Below are 14,604 nucleotides of genomic sequence, written 5' to 3' on the forward strand. Positions count from 1 at the left end.
CCTACCTGGTGCTGTATGCATGTTCTCCTATGAGTCGGTACAAGGCCCCCCCCTCCCCTACCTGGTGCTGTATGCATGTTCTCCTATGAGTCGGTACAAGGCCCCCCCCCCTCCCCTACCTGGCGCTGTATGCATGTTCTCCTATGAGTTGGTACAAGGCCCCCCCCCCCCCCTACCTGGCTGCTGTATGCATGTTCTCCTATGAGTCGGTACAAGGCCCCCCCCCCCCCCCCTACCTGGTGCTGTATGCATGTTCTCCTATGAGTCGGTACAAGCCCCCCCCCCCCCCCCCCTCCTGGCGCTGTATGCATGTTCTCCTATGAGTCGGTACAAGGCCCCCCCCCCCCTCCCCTACCTGGCTGCTGTATGCATGTTCTCCTATGAGTCGGTACAAGGCCCCCCCCCCCACCTGGTGCTGTATGCATGTTCTCCTATGAGTCGGTACAAGGCCCCCCCCCTCCCCTACCTGGCTGCTGTATGCATGTTCTCCTATGAGTCGGTACAAGGCCCCCCCCCCCCCCTCCTGCTGCTGTATGCATGTTCTCCTATGAGTCGGTACAAGGTACTTTGTCAAATGTATATACTCTCTTTTCTTTTTTTTACTCTTTTTGTATCACAAACAGTACTGTATTTGTAAATCTGGTATGTCATAAATGTATAGATGTAGCAGTACTGTCTATCTGTATGTCATGTATGTCATATATGTTATGATGAATTGAAAATGGGGGACCCTGATGTAAACAAGATGAAAGTCTTTCTCTGGTCTGCCTCCCCTTAACAATTGTGTGTATTGAGCCGTACTGTATTGTACCCATTCTGCAATCTGTTAATAAAGTTTTCAATCAATCAAGCAACACAACACACACTGGGTTTATGGGTCAAACATCATGTTTATTGTCCATAGGGAGAGAGAAGAGTCATATTTCATACCCGTTTTATGACAGAAATAGGCAACAATAAAAGGAACAAAAAAAAGAATAGATATCCAACACTGAAGCCAGAGCAGAGACTCTGCAGTTACCACAGCTCACCACTAGAGGGTAGTAAGTAGCATATGGCCAAATAACATGGAGTAATATTTCACACCCGTTTTATGATAATATTAATAATAATAATAAGGAGAGAGAAGAGTGTTAGAGGGGGTTGCCTGGCCCGATACCGATATCAACCTAAACTATATATGCAGGATCCCCCCCCCCCCATTTTGACGTGTTAATTTCACTGGATGCATCAACAAGGCATTCTAAATGTAAACATTATCTGTGCTTCTCCCCTTTTCTTCTCTCTCTCCCTCTGGTTCTCACTCTCACTTTCTCTTTTTCGCTCTCTCTCTTTCCTTCTCTCTCCCTTATTTATTGTAATTTTCCTTGTATACTATTGCTACTGTAATTTTGTATTTTATTTACTTGTATGCATGTACACACATAACCTTGTTTTTGTTGCAGCCCCCCCCCCCCCCCCCCCCCTCCTTCCCTCAAAAGGCTTCTGCTCTTAGGTCTCAGGCTGCTTTTGTATTTAAGAATTTGTTCTTACTTGGCCGCCTGGGTAAATAAAGGTCACATTTAAAAAGAAAAGAAAAAGTAATTCAAAAGAATCCCCCCCCCCCCCCATTTTAATGCCAATACAGGCCGATAATAACGAACATCTCTAATACATTCCCTAAATAAAATATAGGCTTCACGCATTTCCCGCCAACCAACACACATTTCAAAACATGAGTGCGCACACCCCTCCCTGACATAGAGCGACACGAGCGAGCGAGCGAGAAAAAGTTATTAAAATGTGTTCGTTTCAACCCTGAGCTGCCGGCTGCCGCGAGCGACAGTGAACTGAGCAGCGATGTCGTCACCCCTCAGATATCAGAGTCCCGCCCCTGAACACTTTTTATTGGTCGAGAATCGCAGGCTGCTTTGCCCCCGCGTGCTTCCAGCCCAGGTAACACACACACACAGACACACTCGGACACGCGCTGCGTCATATCAGGACAGTGTCGTGCGCGATTTCGTCTCCAATTCGCTCGCTCTTTCTTTCTCACGTCACAAACACACTCGCGTCTCGCGCACACACACAAATTAAAAAGTATGAAATATAATAATTGCCCATGACGTTTGGATTGCCCCCCCCATGGCACCGACACTGGGTATGAATTATATTTGAAATTAGATACGATGGTGTCATGTTCTACCATATCTTCATCAATTCCGCTGCTCCCCAGTTAACACATATCCCTGGATAGAGGGCCTGAGTGAACGTGGTTCTAACTGTATGGAGGAGGGTCACGGTGTCAGAGACAACACTGTAGAAGGACAGAGTACCTGCCTTGTGATCCAGGTACACTCCTATCCTGGAGGACCGAGGGCCTGAGACTTTAGTCTGAACTCTATTGTGTCTGAACACGTACTCTCCTCCACTGTACTCTCCTTCACTGTAGCAGATCAAACTCCAGGACTTGTTATTGTTTCCAAACACTGACTCAACACCTGTTCTTTTGATGTCTTTGTAACAGACTGCTGTCTGAACCCAGGAGCCGCTGCTCTCTACTTCCCAGTAACAGCGTGCAGACTGACCCTCTCTGCACAACACCTGACCATAGTTACAGTAGATGTCAGTGAATCTCTCAGGATGGTCAGTGTAGCGCTGCTGGTCGTCTCCTGTATTAGTCACCGTCCTGTTCTCCTCTGACAGGGACAGCCACTTGCTCACTGTGTCCAGGTCCAGGGAGAGGGGACAGGCGTCTGGGAGAAAAATACAGGACATCAAATCAGAGCAAATTAACCCTTTCACCGCCGCACTACCAAACGGTTAACCCTTTCACTGCGACAATACACTGAAGGTTAACCCTTTCACTGCCACACAACAGCAGGTTAACCCTTTCACTGCCACGCTACAGAAGGTTAACCCTTTACTATCACAATACCAAACCGGTTAACCCTCTCACTGCGACAATACACCGAAGGTTAACCCTTTCACTGCCACACAACAGAAGATATTGTATATATTTATAATTCTGTATGGGTTTGATATTGTGTATTTATATATCGATTATATCACTACTCCTACAAAAGGTTTTGATTTGATTTGATTTGATTTTTATTTGTCTCGAACATAGAAACATAAAACAAGTTTAAAAAACAAAGGTAAATAGTCAAAGACTATTTCCATACAATAAGTGTTCGAGAAGGAACAGGGGGAAGTAAAACAACTTATCAAGCCCTGCCCCTTCCTTACAATATTTGACATTATAATTTAATAAAAATAAAAATAATATAACAAATAATACAAAATAAAATAAAAGTACAGTTTTTTATATATCCAAATGAAAAAAAATAATAGGGTCACATGACTGCTCAAGCTCCTCTCTCTTATTTGTGTCCATAAGTGCTTGTTTATAGCTACCTTTAAAGGGGAACTATTTTACTATTTCTTTCACTATTTTGGGCACTTTTACACAATTCCTGTGAGTTTATGGATCACCTCTGTAATTTCTTTATTTTTTTTAATTCATTGTTTTGTATTTCTAATCAAGTCCTCAAAAACAGCATTTTTCTTAAAGGGGAACTATCTTATAAATGGCCTTTTTGAGTGTTTAGCATTGTTTCCTAGCTATGTGAACTAGTCGCTGCTGCATGTTAATGTTCAGGGGAACCAGAACCTGCACAGTGGTTTAGGTGGCACCTGCAGCTGCGGCTGCAAAACAGCTCGAAATCTTGAGGTAGAAAAATGCTGTTTTTGAGGACTTGATTAGAAATACAAAACAATGAATAAAAAAAATATATATATTACAGAGGTGATCCATAGACTCACAGGAATTGTGTAAAAGTGCCCAAATAGTGAAAGAAATAGTAAAATAGTTCCCCTTTAAGCCGTTTTGAGCCTCTGGGCTCCAACCACTGTGTGGAGAGTGAGAGTCTCAGCAGCTGAGTCTCTCTGAACTGTGTAGAGAGTGAGAGTCTCAGCAGAGTCTCTGAACTGTGTGGAGAGTGAGAGTCTCAGCAGAGTCTCTGAACTGTGTGGAGAGTGAGAGTCTCAGCAGCAGAGTCTCTCTGAACTGTGTGGAGAGTGAGAGTCTCAGCTGAGTCTCTGAACTGTGTGGAGAGTGAGAGTCTCAGCAGCTGAGTCTCTCTGAACTGTGTGGAGAGTGAGAGTCTCAGCAGCAGAGTCTCTCTGAACTGTGTGGAGAGTGAGAGTCTCAGCTGAGTCTCTGAACTGTGTGGAGAGTGAGAGTCTCAGCAGCTGAGTCTCTCTGAACTGTGTGGAGAGTGAGAGTCACAGCAGCAGAGTCTCTCTGAACTGTGTGGAGAGTGAGAGTCTCAGCAGCTGAGTCTCTCTGAACTGTGTGGAGAGTGAGAGTCTCAGCAGCAGTCTCTCTGAACTGTGTGGAGAGTGAGAGTCTCAGCAGAGTCTCTGAACTGTGTGGAGAGTGAGAGTCTCAGCAGAGTCTCTGAACTGTGTGGAGAGTGAGAGTCTCAGCAGCAGAGTCTCTCTGAACTGTGTGGAGAGTGAGAGTCTCAGCTGAGTCTCTGAACTGTGTGGAGAGTGAGAGTCTCAGCAGAGTCTCTCTGAACTGTGTGGAGAGTGAGAGTCTCAGCTGAGTCTCTGAACTGTGTGGAGAGTGAGAGTCTCAGCAGCAGAGTCTCTCTGAACTGTGTGGAGAGTGAGAGTCTCAGCTGAGTCTCTGAACTGTGTGGAGAGTGAGAGTCTCAGCAGCTGAGTCTCTCTGAACTGTGTGGAGAGTGAGAGTCTCAGCTGAGTCTCTGAACTGTGTGGAGAGTGAGAGTCTCAGCAGAGTCTCTCTGAACTGTGTGGAGAGTGAGAGTCTCAGCTGAGTCTCTGAACTGTGTGGAGTGTGAGTCTCAGCAGCTGAGTCTCTCTGAACTGTGTGGAGAGTGATAGTCTCAGCAGCTGAGTCTCTCTGAACTGTGTGGAGAGTGAGAGTCTCAGCAGCTGAGTCTCTGAACTGTGTGGAGAGTGAGAGTCTCAGCAGAGTCTCTCTGAACTGTGTGGAGAGTGAGAGTCACAGCAGCAGAGTCTCTCTGAACTGTGTGGAGAGTGAGAGTCTCAGCAGCTGAGTCTCTCTGAACTGTGTGGAGAGTGAGAGTCTCAGCAGCTGAGTCTCTCTGAACTGTGTGGAGAGTGAGAGTCACAGCAGCAGAGTCTCTCTGAACTGTGTGGAGAGTGAGAGTCTCAGCAGCTGAGTCTCTCTGAACTGTGTGGAGAGTGAGAGTCTCAGCAGCTGAGTCTCTCTGAGCTGTGTGGAGAGTGAGAGTCTCAGCAGAGTCTCTGAACTGTGTGGAGAGTGAGAGTCTCAGCAGAGTCTCTCTGAACTGTGTGGAGAGTGAGAGTCTCAGCTGAGTCTCTCTGAACTGTGTGGAGAGTGAGAGTCTCAGCAGCTGAGTCTCTCTGAACTGTGTGGAGAGTGAGAGTCTCAGCAGCAGAGTCTCTCTGAACTGTGTGGAGAGTGAGAGTCTCAGCTGAGACTCTGAACTGTGTGGAGAGTGTGAGTCTCAGCAGCTGAGTCTCTCTGAACTGTGTGGAGAGTGAGAGTCTCAGCTGAGTCTCTGAACTGTGTGGAGAGTGAGAGTCTCAGCAGCTGAGTCTCTCTGAACTGTGTGGAGAGTGAGAGTCACAGCAGCAGAGTCTCTCTGAACTGTGTGGAGAGTGAGAGTCTCAGCAGCTGAGTCTCTCTGAACTGTGTGGAGAGTGAGAGTCTCAGCAGCTGAGTCTCTCTGAGCTGTGTGGAGAGTGAGAGTCTCAGCAGAGTCTCTGAACTGTGTGGAGAGTGAGAGTCTCAGCAGAGTCTCTCTGAACTGTGTGGAGAGTGAGAGTCTCAGCAGAGTCTCTCTGAACTGTGTGGAGAGTGAGAGTCTCAGCTGAGTCTCTCTGAACTGTGTGGAGAGTGAGAGTCTCAGCAGCTGAGTCTCTCTGAACTGTGTGGAGAGTGAGAGTCTCAGCAGCAGAGTCTCTCTGAACTGTGTGGAGAGTGAGAGTCTCAGCTGAGACTCTGAACTGTGTGGAGAGTGTGAGTCTCAGCAGCTGAGTCTCTCTGAACTGTGTGGAGAGTGAGAGTCTCAGCAGCTGAGTCTCTCTGAACTGTGTGGAGAGTGAGAGTCTCAGCAGCAGAGTCTCTATGAACTGTGTGGAGAGTGAGAGTCTCAGCTGAGTCTCTGAACTGTGTGGAGAGTGAGAGTCACAGAAGCAGAGTCTCTCTGAACTGTGCAGAGAGTGAGAGTCTCAGCAGCTAAGTCTCTCTGAACTGTGTGGAGAGTGAGAGTCTCAGCAGCTGAGTCTCTCTGAACTGTGTGGAGAATGAGAGTCTCAGCAGAGTCTCTGAACTGTGTGGAGAGTGAGAGTCTCAGCAGAGTCTCTCTGAACTGTGTGGAGAGTGAGAGTCTCAGCTGAGTCTCTCTGAACTGTGTGGAGAGTGAGAGTCTCAGCTGAGTCTCTGAACTGTGTGGAGAGTGAGAGTCTCAGCTGAGTCTCTCTGAACTGTGTGGAGAGTGAGAGTCTCACTAGAGTCTCTCTGAACTGTGTGGAGAGTGAGAGTCTCAGCAGAGTCTCTCTGAACTGTGTAGAGAGTGAGAGTCTCAGCAGAGTCTCTGAACTGTGTGGAGAGTGAGAGTCTCAGCTGAGTCTCTCTGAACTGTGTAGAGAGTGAGAGTCTCAGCAGCAGAGTCTCTCTGAACTGTGTGGAGAGTGAGAGTCTCAGCAGAGTCTCTGAACTGTGTGGAGAGTGAGAGTCTCAGCAGAGTCTCTCTGAACTGTGTGGAGAGTGAGAGTCTCAGCAGAGTCTCTCTGAACTGTGTGGAGAGTGAGAGTCTCAGCTGAGTCTCTGAACTGTGTGGAGAGTGAGCGTCTCAGCTGAGTCTCTCTGAACTGTGTGGAGAGTGAGAGTCTCAGCAGAGTCTCTGAACTGTGTGGAGAGTGAGAGTCTCAGCTGAGTCTCTCTGAACTGTGTGGAGAGTGAGAGTCTCAGCAGCAGAGTCTCTCTGAACTGTGTGGAGAGTGAGAGTCTCAGCAGCTGAGTCTCTCTGAACTGTGTGGAGAGTGAGAGTCTCAGCTAAGTCTCTCTGAACTGTGTGGAGAATGAGAGTCTCAGCAGAGTCTCTCTGAACTGTGTGGAGAGTGAGAGTCTCAGCTGAGTCTCTCTGAACTGTGTGGAGAGTGAGAGTCTCAGCAGAGTCTCTCTGAACTGTGTGGAGAGTGAGAGTCTCAGCAGAGTCTCTCTGAACTGTGTGGAGAGTGAGAGTCTCAGCAGAGTCTCTCTGAACTGTGTGGAGAGTGTGAGTCTCAGCTGAGTCTCTCTGAACTGTGTGGAGAGTGAGAGTCTCAGCAGAGTCTCTCTGAACTGTGTGGAGAGTGTGAGTCTCAGCAGAGTCTCTCTGAACTGTGTGGAGAGTGAGAGTCTCAGCTGAGTCTCTCTGAACTGTGTAGAGAGTGAGAGTCTCAGCTGAGTCTCTGAACTGTGTGGAGAGTGAGAGTCTCAGCTGAGTCTCTCTGAACTGTGTGGAGAGTGTGAGTCTCAGCTGAGTCCCTGAACTGTGTGAAGAGTGAGAGTCTCAGCTGAGTCTCTCTGAACTGTGTGGAGAGTGAGCGTCTCAGAAGAGTCTCTGAACTGTGTGGAGAGTGAGAGTCTCAGCAGCTGAGTCTCTCTGAACTGTGTGGAGAGTGAGAGTCTCAGCAGCTGAGTCTCTGAACTGTGTGGAGAGTGAGAGTCTCAGCAGCAGAGTCTCTCTGAACTGTGTGGAGAGTGAGAGTCTCAGCAGCTGAGTCTCTCTGAACTGTGTGGAGAGTGAGAGTCTCAGCAGCTGAGTCTCTGAACTGTGTGGAGAGTGAGAGTCTCAGCAGCAGAGTCTCTCTGAACTGTGTGGAGAGTGAGAGTCTCAGCAGAGTCTCTCTGAACTGTGTGGAGAGTGAGAGTCTCAGCAGAGTCTCTCTGAACTGTGTAGAGAGTGAGAGTCTCAGCAGAGTCTCTGAACTGTGTGGAGAGTGAGAGTCTCAGCAAAGTCTCTCTGAACTGTGTGGAGAGTGAGAGTCTCAGCAGCAGAGTCTCTCTGAACTGTGTGGAGAGTTTCAAGTTTCAAGTTTCTTTAATAGTTGTCATACAGAAGTACAGAATACTTTTGTACAAAATGCTTCTTACTGTTGCGCTCCAGAGACTGTGCATGACAAGATAAGTATGAAATAAAAACATAGTAAAAATTAGAAGTAAAAAAAGAGGTCACAGTGTTCAGTTTAGACATATGTACAATGTTCGTAGACGTAGTTACCATACAATATACAATACTGTGCAGTGTACTAATATACAATACTATATAGTGCAAGGCATAAATGGACGAGGTGCAGTTTAGGTACAATTCACAGTAGGTGTACGAGTTGTAGTGCAAATCCTTTATCAATAAATATAAAGTGTAAGTGTGTTTGTGTGATCTAAAGTGTGGAGAGTGGGTGCTGCAGTGTGTTGTTTGTTTGAGTGAGTGTGTGCGTGTGGGTGTGTGTGCTGTGTGCATTTGATGGTTGTTGCATAGTGATTATTGTTCGTTTAGCGATTATTGTTCGTTTAGCAGCCTGATGGCCTGGGGATAGAAGCTCCTTCTGAGTCTTTCTGTGCTCGCCATAAGACTCCGGTATCGCTTGCCTGACGGCAGCAGTTCAAAGAGGCAGTTGTTCGGGTGGCTCGAGTCCTTAATAATTCTCTTAGCCTTCCCCTTGCACCGCTTGTTGTAAATGTTCTGGAGGGTGGGAAGCCCCCCTCTAATTGTGCGTTCGGCTGAACGTGTCACTCTTTGTAGTCTGCTACGGTCTTGTGCAGTGCTATTCCCAAACCAGGAGGTGATGTTGCCGGTCAGGATGCTCTCTATTGTACATGAGTAGAAGTTCCTAAGGATCTTCTGACTGACTTGGAACTTCCTTAGGCGCCTGAGGAAGTAGAGGCGTTGTCGTGCCTTCTTCACAACACTGTCAATGTGTGTGGTCCATGTCAAGTCCTCGGATATGTGGGCTCCGAGGTACTTGAAACTGTTCACTCTCTCAACTGGTGCCCCGTCGATGCTGAGGGGGCTGTAGTCCTTGACCCCCGACCTCCTGAAGTCCACAATCATCTCTTTTGTTTTGCTGACGTTCAGGGAGAGGCAGTTCTCCTGACACCACTGTGACAGGTTCTCTACCTCTTCCAGGTAGGCCCTTTCGTCGTTGGCAGAGATCAGGCCCACCACTACTGTGTCATCAGCAAATTTGATGATGGTGTTGTTGTTCCGCTGTGCTACGCAGTCATGTGTGTGTACAGGGAGTAGAGGAGGGGGCTCAGAACACAGCCCTGGGGGGCCCCTATGTTGAGCGTGATGGATGAGGAGGTGCAGTTGCCGGCTCTTACCACCTGGGGTCTGCCCGTCAGGAAGTCCAGGACCCACTGGCACAGGTCATAGTTCAAGCCCAGGTCCCTGAGCTTGGCTATGAGTTTGGAGGGGACTATGGTATTGAATGCTGAGCTGTAGTCGATGAACAGCATTCTCACATAGTTCCCCTGCCTCTTGTCCAGATGTGATGCTGCTGTGTGCAGCACATGGGCTATGGCGTCCTCCGTGGACCTGTTGGGGCGATATGCAAATTGCAGAGGGTCCAGGTTGATGGGGAGGGAGGAACAGATGTAGCCCTTCACTAGCTTCTCAAAGCACTTCATGGCTATGGAGGTGAGGGCTACAGGGCGGTAGTCGTTGAGGCAAGCGGGCGTAGATTTTTTGGGTACAGGGATGATGGTGGACTTCTTCAGACAGGTGGGGATGACGGCCTGTTCCAAGGACAGGTTGAAGATGTCAGTGAATACCGGGGCCAGTTGGTCGGCACAGACTTTTAGGACGCGGCCGGGGATGCCGTCCGGTCCTGCTGCCTTCCTGATATCCACTTTTTTAAAGATCCGTCTCACCTCATGCTCTGTTACCCTGAACACTGAGTCTCCATCAGCAGACCCCCCCCCCCCCATTGCCGTGGTTTGTAGGCTGGTGTTGTTATTCACAGCCTCAAACCTCGCATAGAAGGAGTTGAGATCATTTGCTAAGGAGATGTCACTGTTCAGTTTGAGGGGGGTTCCTTTGTAGTCTGTCATTGTTCTGAGGCCCTGCCACATGCCTCTAGAGTCAGCCTGTTCAAACTGAAGTTCAACTTTATCCCTGTAACGCCGTTTTGCCTCTATTACTGCTCTCCTGACGTTGTATCTTGCCATCTTGTGTTCTTCCATGTTGCCTGTCACCAGCCCGGTGTTGTATGCTGATGTGCGCACTTTCAGAGCCTCACGGACGGATTTGTCTACCCAGGGCTTTTGATTTGGGTAGATATTAATTTTGGTGGTGGGGATTATTACTTCTACCTGAGTACAGACATAGTCAATCACCGTTTCGGTGTATTCGTTAATATTGGCTGTGTTATCACGGAATACACTCCATTCTGTGCTTCCCAGCACTGCTTGGAGTGACTCCACTGACGTCACGGCCCAACGCTTAACCTCTCGCGAGACCACCGGCGTTCGCTTGAGACTCTGTTTGTACTTAGGCAAAAGAAAAATGGCGGCGTGATCGCTTTTACCGAATGGACTAAGAGCCTGTGACTTGTACCCATTCTTAAATTGCGAGTATACATGGTCTAATATGTTCTCGCCTCTGGTGGGACAGGTCACATGCTGATAGAAATTCGGCAGCACCTTTTTAAGACGCGCGCTGTTGAAATCCCCCAAGACCAAAATGGCAGCGTCAACATTAGCTGCCTGGAGTTTGTTTACCTCGTCGTGAAGTTTTGAAAGTGCGACCTCAGTGTTCGCGTGTGGTGGAATGTACACTCCGATGAGGATGATGGACGTTAACTCTCTTGGGAGGAAGAAGGGTCGACATTTTATCGTGATAAACTCCAGGTCTGGGGAGCAGTGGTTAGACAGTTCCTTTGTGTTGCCTAAATCGCACCACTCCTTGTTTATCATGAAGGCAATGCCGCCTCCTCTCGTCTTTAGTGACTCCGCCGTCCGGTCTTTGCGTAGAACGAAGAAGTGGTCTGCCGGTTCTATTGCATGATTCGGGACATCTGGACTCAGCCAAGTTTCTGTGAAGAGTGAGAGTGAGAGTATCAGCAGAGTCTCTGAACTGTGTGGAGAGTGAGAGTCTCAGCAGAGTCTCTCTGAACTGTGTGGAGAGTGAGAGTCTCAGCAGCTGAGTCTCTGAACTGTGTGGAGAGTGAGAGTCTCAGCTGAGTCTCTCTGAACTGTGTGGAGAGTGAGAGTCTCAGCAGAGTCTCTGAACTGTGTGGAGAGTGAGAGTCTCAGCTGAGTCTCTCTGAACTGTGTGGAGAGTGAGAGTCTCAGCAGAGTCTCTCTGAACTGTGTAGAGAGTAAGAGTCTCAGCAGAGTCTCTGAACTGTGTGGAGAGTGAGAGTCTCAGCAGAGTCTCTCTGAACTGTGTAGAGAGTGAGAGTCTCAGCAGAGTCTCTGAACTGTGTGGAGAGTGAGAGTCTCAGCAGAGTCTCTCTGAACTGTGTGGAGAGTGAGAGTCTCAGCAGAGTCTCTCTGAACTGTGTAGAGAGTGAGAGTCTCAGCAGAGTCTCTCTGAACTGTGTGGAGAGTGTGAGTCTCAGCTGAGTCTCTCTGAACTGTGTGGAGAGTGTGAGTCTCAGCTGAGTCTCTGAACTGTGTGGAGAGTGAGAGTCTCAGCAGAGTCTCTGAACTGTGTGGAGAGTGAGAGTCTCAGCAGAGTCTCTCTGAACTATGTGGAGAGTGAGAGTCTCAGCAGAGTCTCTGAACTGTGTGGAGAGTGAGAGTCTCAGCAGAGTCTCTCTGAACTGTGTGGAGTGTGTGAGTCTCAGCTGAGTCTCTCTGAACTGTGTGGAGAGTGAGAGTCTCAGCAGAGTCTCTCTGAACTGTGTGGAGAGTGAGAGTCTCAGCAGCTGAGTCTCTCTGAACTGTGTGGAGAGTGAGAGTCTCAGCTGAGTCTCTCTGAACTGTGTGGAGAGTGAGTCTCACCAGAGTCTCTCTGAACTGTGTGGAGAGTGAGAGTCTCAGCAGAGTCTCTCTGAACTGTGTGGAGAGTGAGAGTCTCAGCTGAGTCTCTGAACTGTGTGGAGAGTGAGAGTCTCAGCAGAGTCTCTCTGAACTGTGTGGAGAGTGAGAGTCTCAGCAGAGTCTCTCTGAACTGTGTGGAGTGTGTGAGTCTCAGCTGAGTCTCTCTGAACTGTGTGGAGAGTGAGAGTCTCAGCAGAGTCTCTCTGAACTGTGTGGAGAGTGAGAGTCTCAGCAGAGTCTCTGAACTGTGTGGAGAGTGAGAGTCTCAGCAGAGTCTCTCTGAACTGTGTGGAGAGTGAGAGTCTCAGCAGTTGAGTCTCTCTGAACTGTGTGGAGAGTGAGAGTCTCAGCTGAGTCTCTGAACTGTGTGGAGAGTGAGAGTCTCAGCTGAGTCTCTCTGAACTGTGTGGAGAGTGAGAGTCTCAGCAGAGTCTCTGAACTGTGTGGAGAGTGAGAGTCTCAGCTGAGTCTCTCTGAACTGTGTGGAGAGTGAGAGTCTCAGCAGCAGAGTCTCTCTGAACTGTGTGGATAGTGAGAGTCTCAGCAGCTGAGTCTCTCTGAACTGTGTGGAGAGTGAGAGTCTCAGCAGAGTCTCTCTGAACTGTGTGGAGAGTGAGAGTCTCAGCAGAGTCTCTCTGAACTGTGTGGAGAGTGAGAGTCTCAGCAGAGTCTCTCTGAACTGTGTGGAGAGTGAGAGTCTCAGCAGAGTCTCTCTGAACTGTGTGGAGAGTGTGAGTCTCAGCCGAGTCTCTCTGAACTGTGTGGAGAGTGAGAGTCTCAGCTGAGTCTCTGAACTGTGTGGAGAGTGTGAGTCTCAGCTGAGTCTCTGAACTGTGTGGAGAGTGAGAGTCTCAGCAGAGTCTCTGAACTGTGTGGAGAGTGAGAGTCTCAGCTGAGTCTCTGAACTGTGTGGAGAGTGAGAGTCTCAGCAGAGTCTCTCTGAACTGTGTGGAGTGTGTGAGTCTCAGCTGAGTCTCTCTGAACTGTGTGGAGAGTGAGAGTCTCAGCAGAGTCTCTCTGAACTGTGTGGAGAGTGAGAGTCTCAGCAGCTGAGTCTCTCTGAACTGTGTGGAGAGTGAGAGTCTCAGCTGAGTCTCTCTGAACTGTGTGGAGAGTGTGAGTCTCACCAGAGTCTCTCTGAACTGTGTGGAGAGTGAGAGTCTCAGCAGAGTCTCTCTGAACTGTGTGGAGAGTGAGAGTCTCAGCTGAGTCTCTGAACTGTGTGGAGAGTGAGAGTCTCAGCAGAGTCTCTCTGAACTGTGTGGAGAGTGAGAGTCTCAGCAGAGTCTCTGAACTGTGTGGAGAGTGAGAGTCTCAGCAGCAGAGTCTCTCTGAACTGTGTGGAGTGTGAGAGTCTCAGCAGAGTCTCTCTGAACTGTATGGAGAGTGAGAGTCTCAGCAGAGTCTCTCTGAACTGTGTGGAGAGTAAGAGTATCAGCAGCTGAGTCTCTCTGAACTGTGTGGAGAGTGAGAGTCTCAGCAGCTGAGTCTCTCTGAACTGTGTGGAGTGTGAGAGTCTCAGCAGCTGAGTCTCTCTGAACTGTGTGGAGTGTGAGAATCTCAGCAGAGTCTCTCTGAACTGTATGGAGAGTGAGAGTCTCAGCAGCTGAGTCTCTCTGAACTGTGTGGAGAGTGAGAGTCTCAGCTGAGTCTCTCTGAACTGTGTGGAGAGTGTGAGTCTCAGCAGAGTCTCTCTGAACTGTGTGGAGAGTGAGAGTCTCAGCTGAGTCTCTCTGAACTGTGTGGAGAGTGAGAGTCTCAGCAGAGTCTCTCTGAACTGTGTGGAGAGTGAGAGTCTCAGCAGAGTCTCTGAACTGTGTGGAGAGTGAGAGTCTCAGCAGCTGAGTCTCTCTGAACTGTGTGGAGAGTGAGAGTCTCAGCAGCTGAGTCTCTCTGAACTGTGTGGAGAGTGAGAGTCTCAGCAGCTGAGTCTCTCTGACATCACAAATCAGCACATGTTCAGATGACTCAGTTCAGTGAGGGTGAATATTGTGAGGAGAATTGGAAGAATGCGCCAATATGAGAATTAGAGACATAGATCATATTAATATAAGTCCACATAGCTAGGAAACAATGCTAAACACTGAAAAAGGCCATTTATAAGATAGTTCCCCTTTAAATGTATTGATATTTTTGCTTAATTTTATATTCGCATCCAGACCATTCCAGAGTGATACCCCACAAACTGCAATGCACATACTTTTAAGAGTTGTACGTACCGTAGGTTGCTTTAAAGCTAATGTCCCTCTAAAATTATAAACACTCTCTAGCCGTGAACATTTTTTGAATGTTGCTTGGTAATTTGTTTTTTATTGCCAGAAACATAATTTGTGCAGATTTGAATTTTATTAAGTCCATGAATTACAAATAGTCTGCTTACAAACAGACTATTTGTGTGATCTAAATATCTACCGTGATGTACTATCCGTATGGCTCTTTTTTGCGGTGTGCATATCTTTTGTAAGTAGCTTTTATAAGTATTTCCCCAGATTTCAACACAATATGATAGATATGGTACAATGAGTGTGCAATATAATGTATATAGTTTTCTGATTCAGGATATATCTAGT

The 14,604-nt window shown here is 48.1% G+C and overlaps 1 protein-coding gene across 1 annotated transcript in view; it reads right to left on the minus strand.

Annotated features, from left to right (window-relative positions):
• Positions 1–870: 870 nt before the first annotated feature.
• The window catches only part of LOC311243811 (tripartite motif-containing protein 16-like protein), a 45,059-nt gene continuing 31,325 nt past the window's right edge, over positions 871–14,604 (minus strand). The window contains exon 6 of the mRNA XM_084333174.1: positions 871–2,735. Coding sequence (XP_084189300.1) covers positions 2,182–2,735 — 554 coding nt within the window. The 3' untranslated portion in view covers positions 871–2,181. The remainder of the gene's footprint in view (positions 2,736–14,604) is intronic.

The sequence above is a fragment of the Notolepis coatsorum genome (genome assembly GCF_963971535.1).
Source record: "Notolepis coatsorum genome assembly, chromosome: 1".
Taxonomy (NCBI): domain Eukaryota; kingdom Metazoa; phylum Chordata; class Actinopteri; order Aulopiformes; family Paralepididae; genus Notolepis; species Notolepis coatsorum.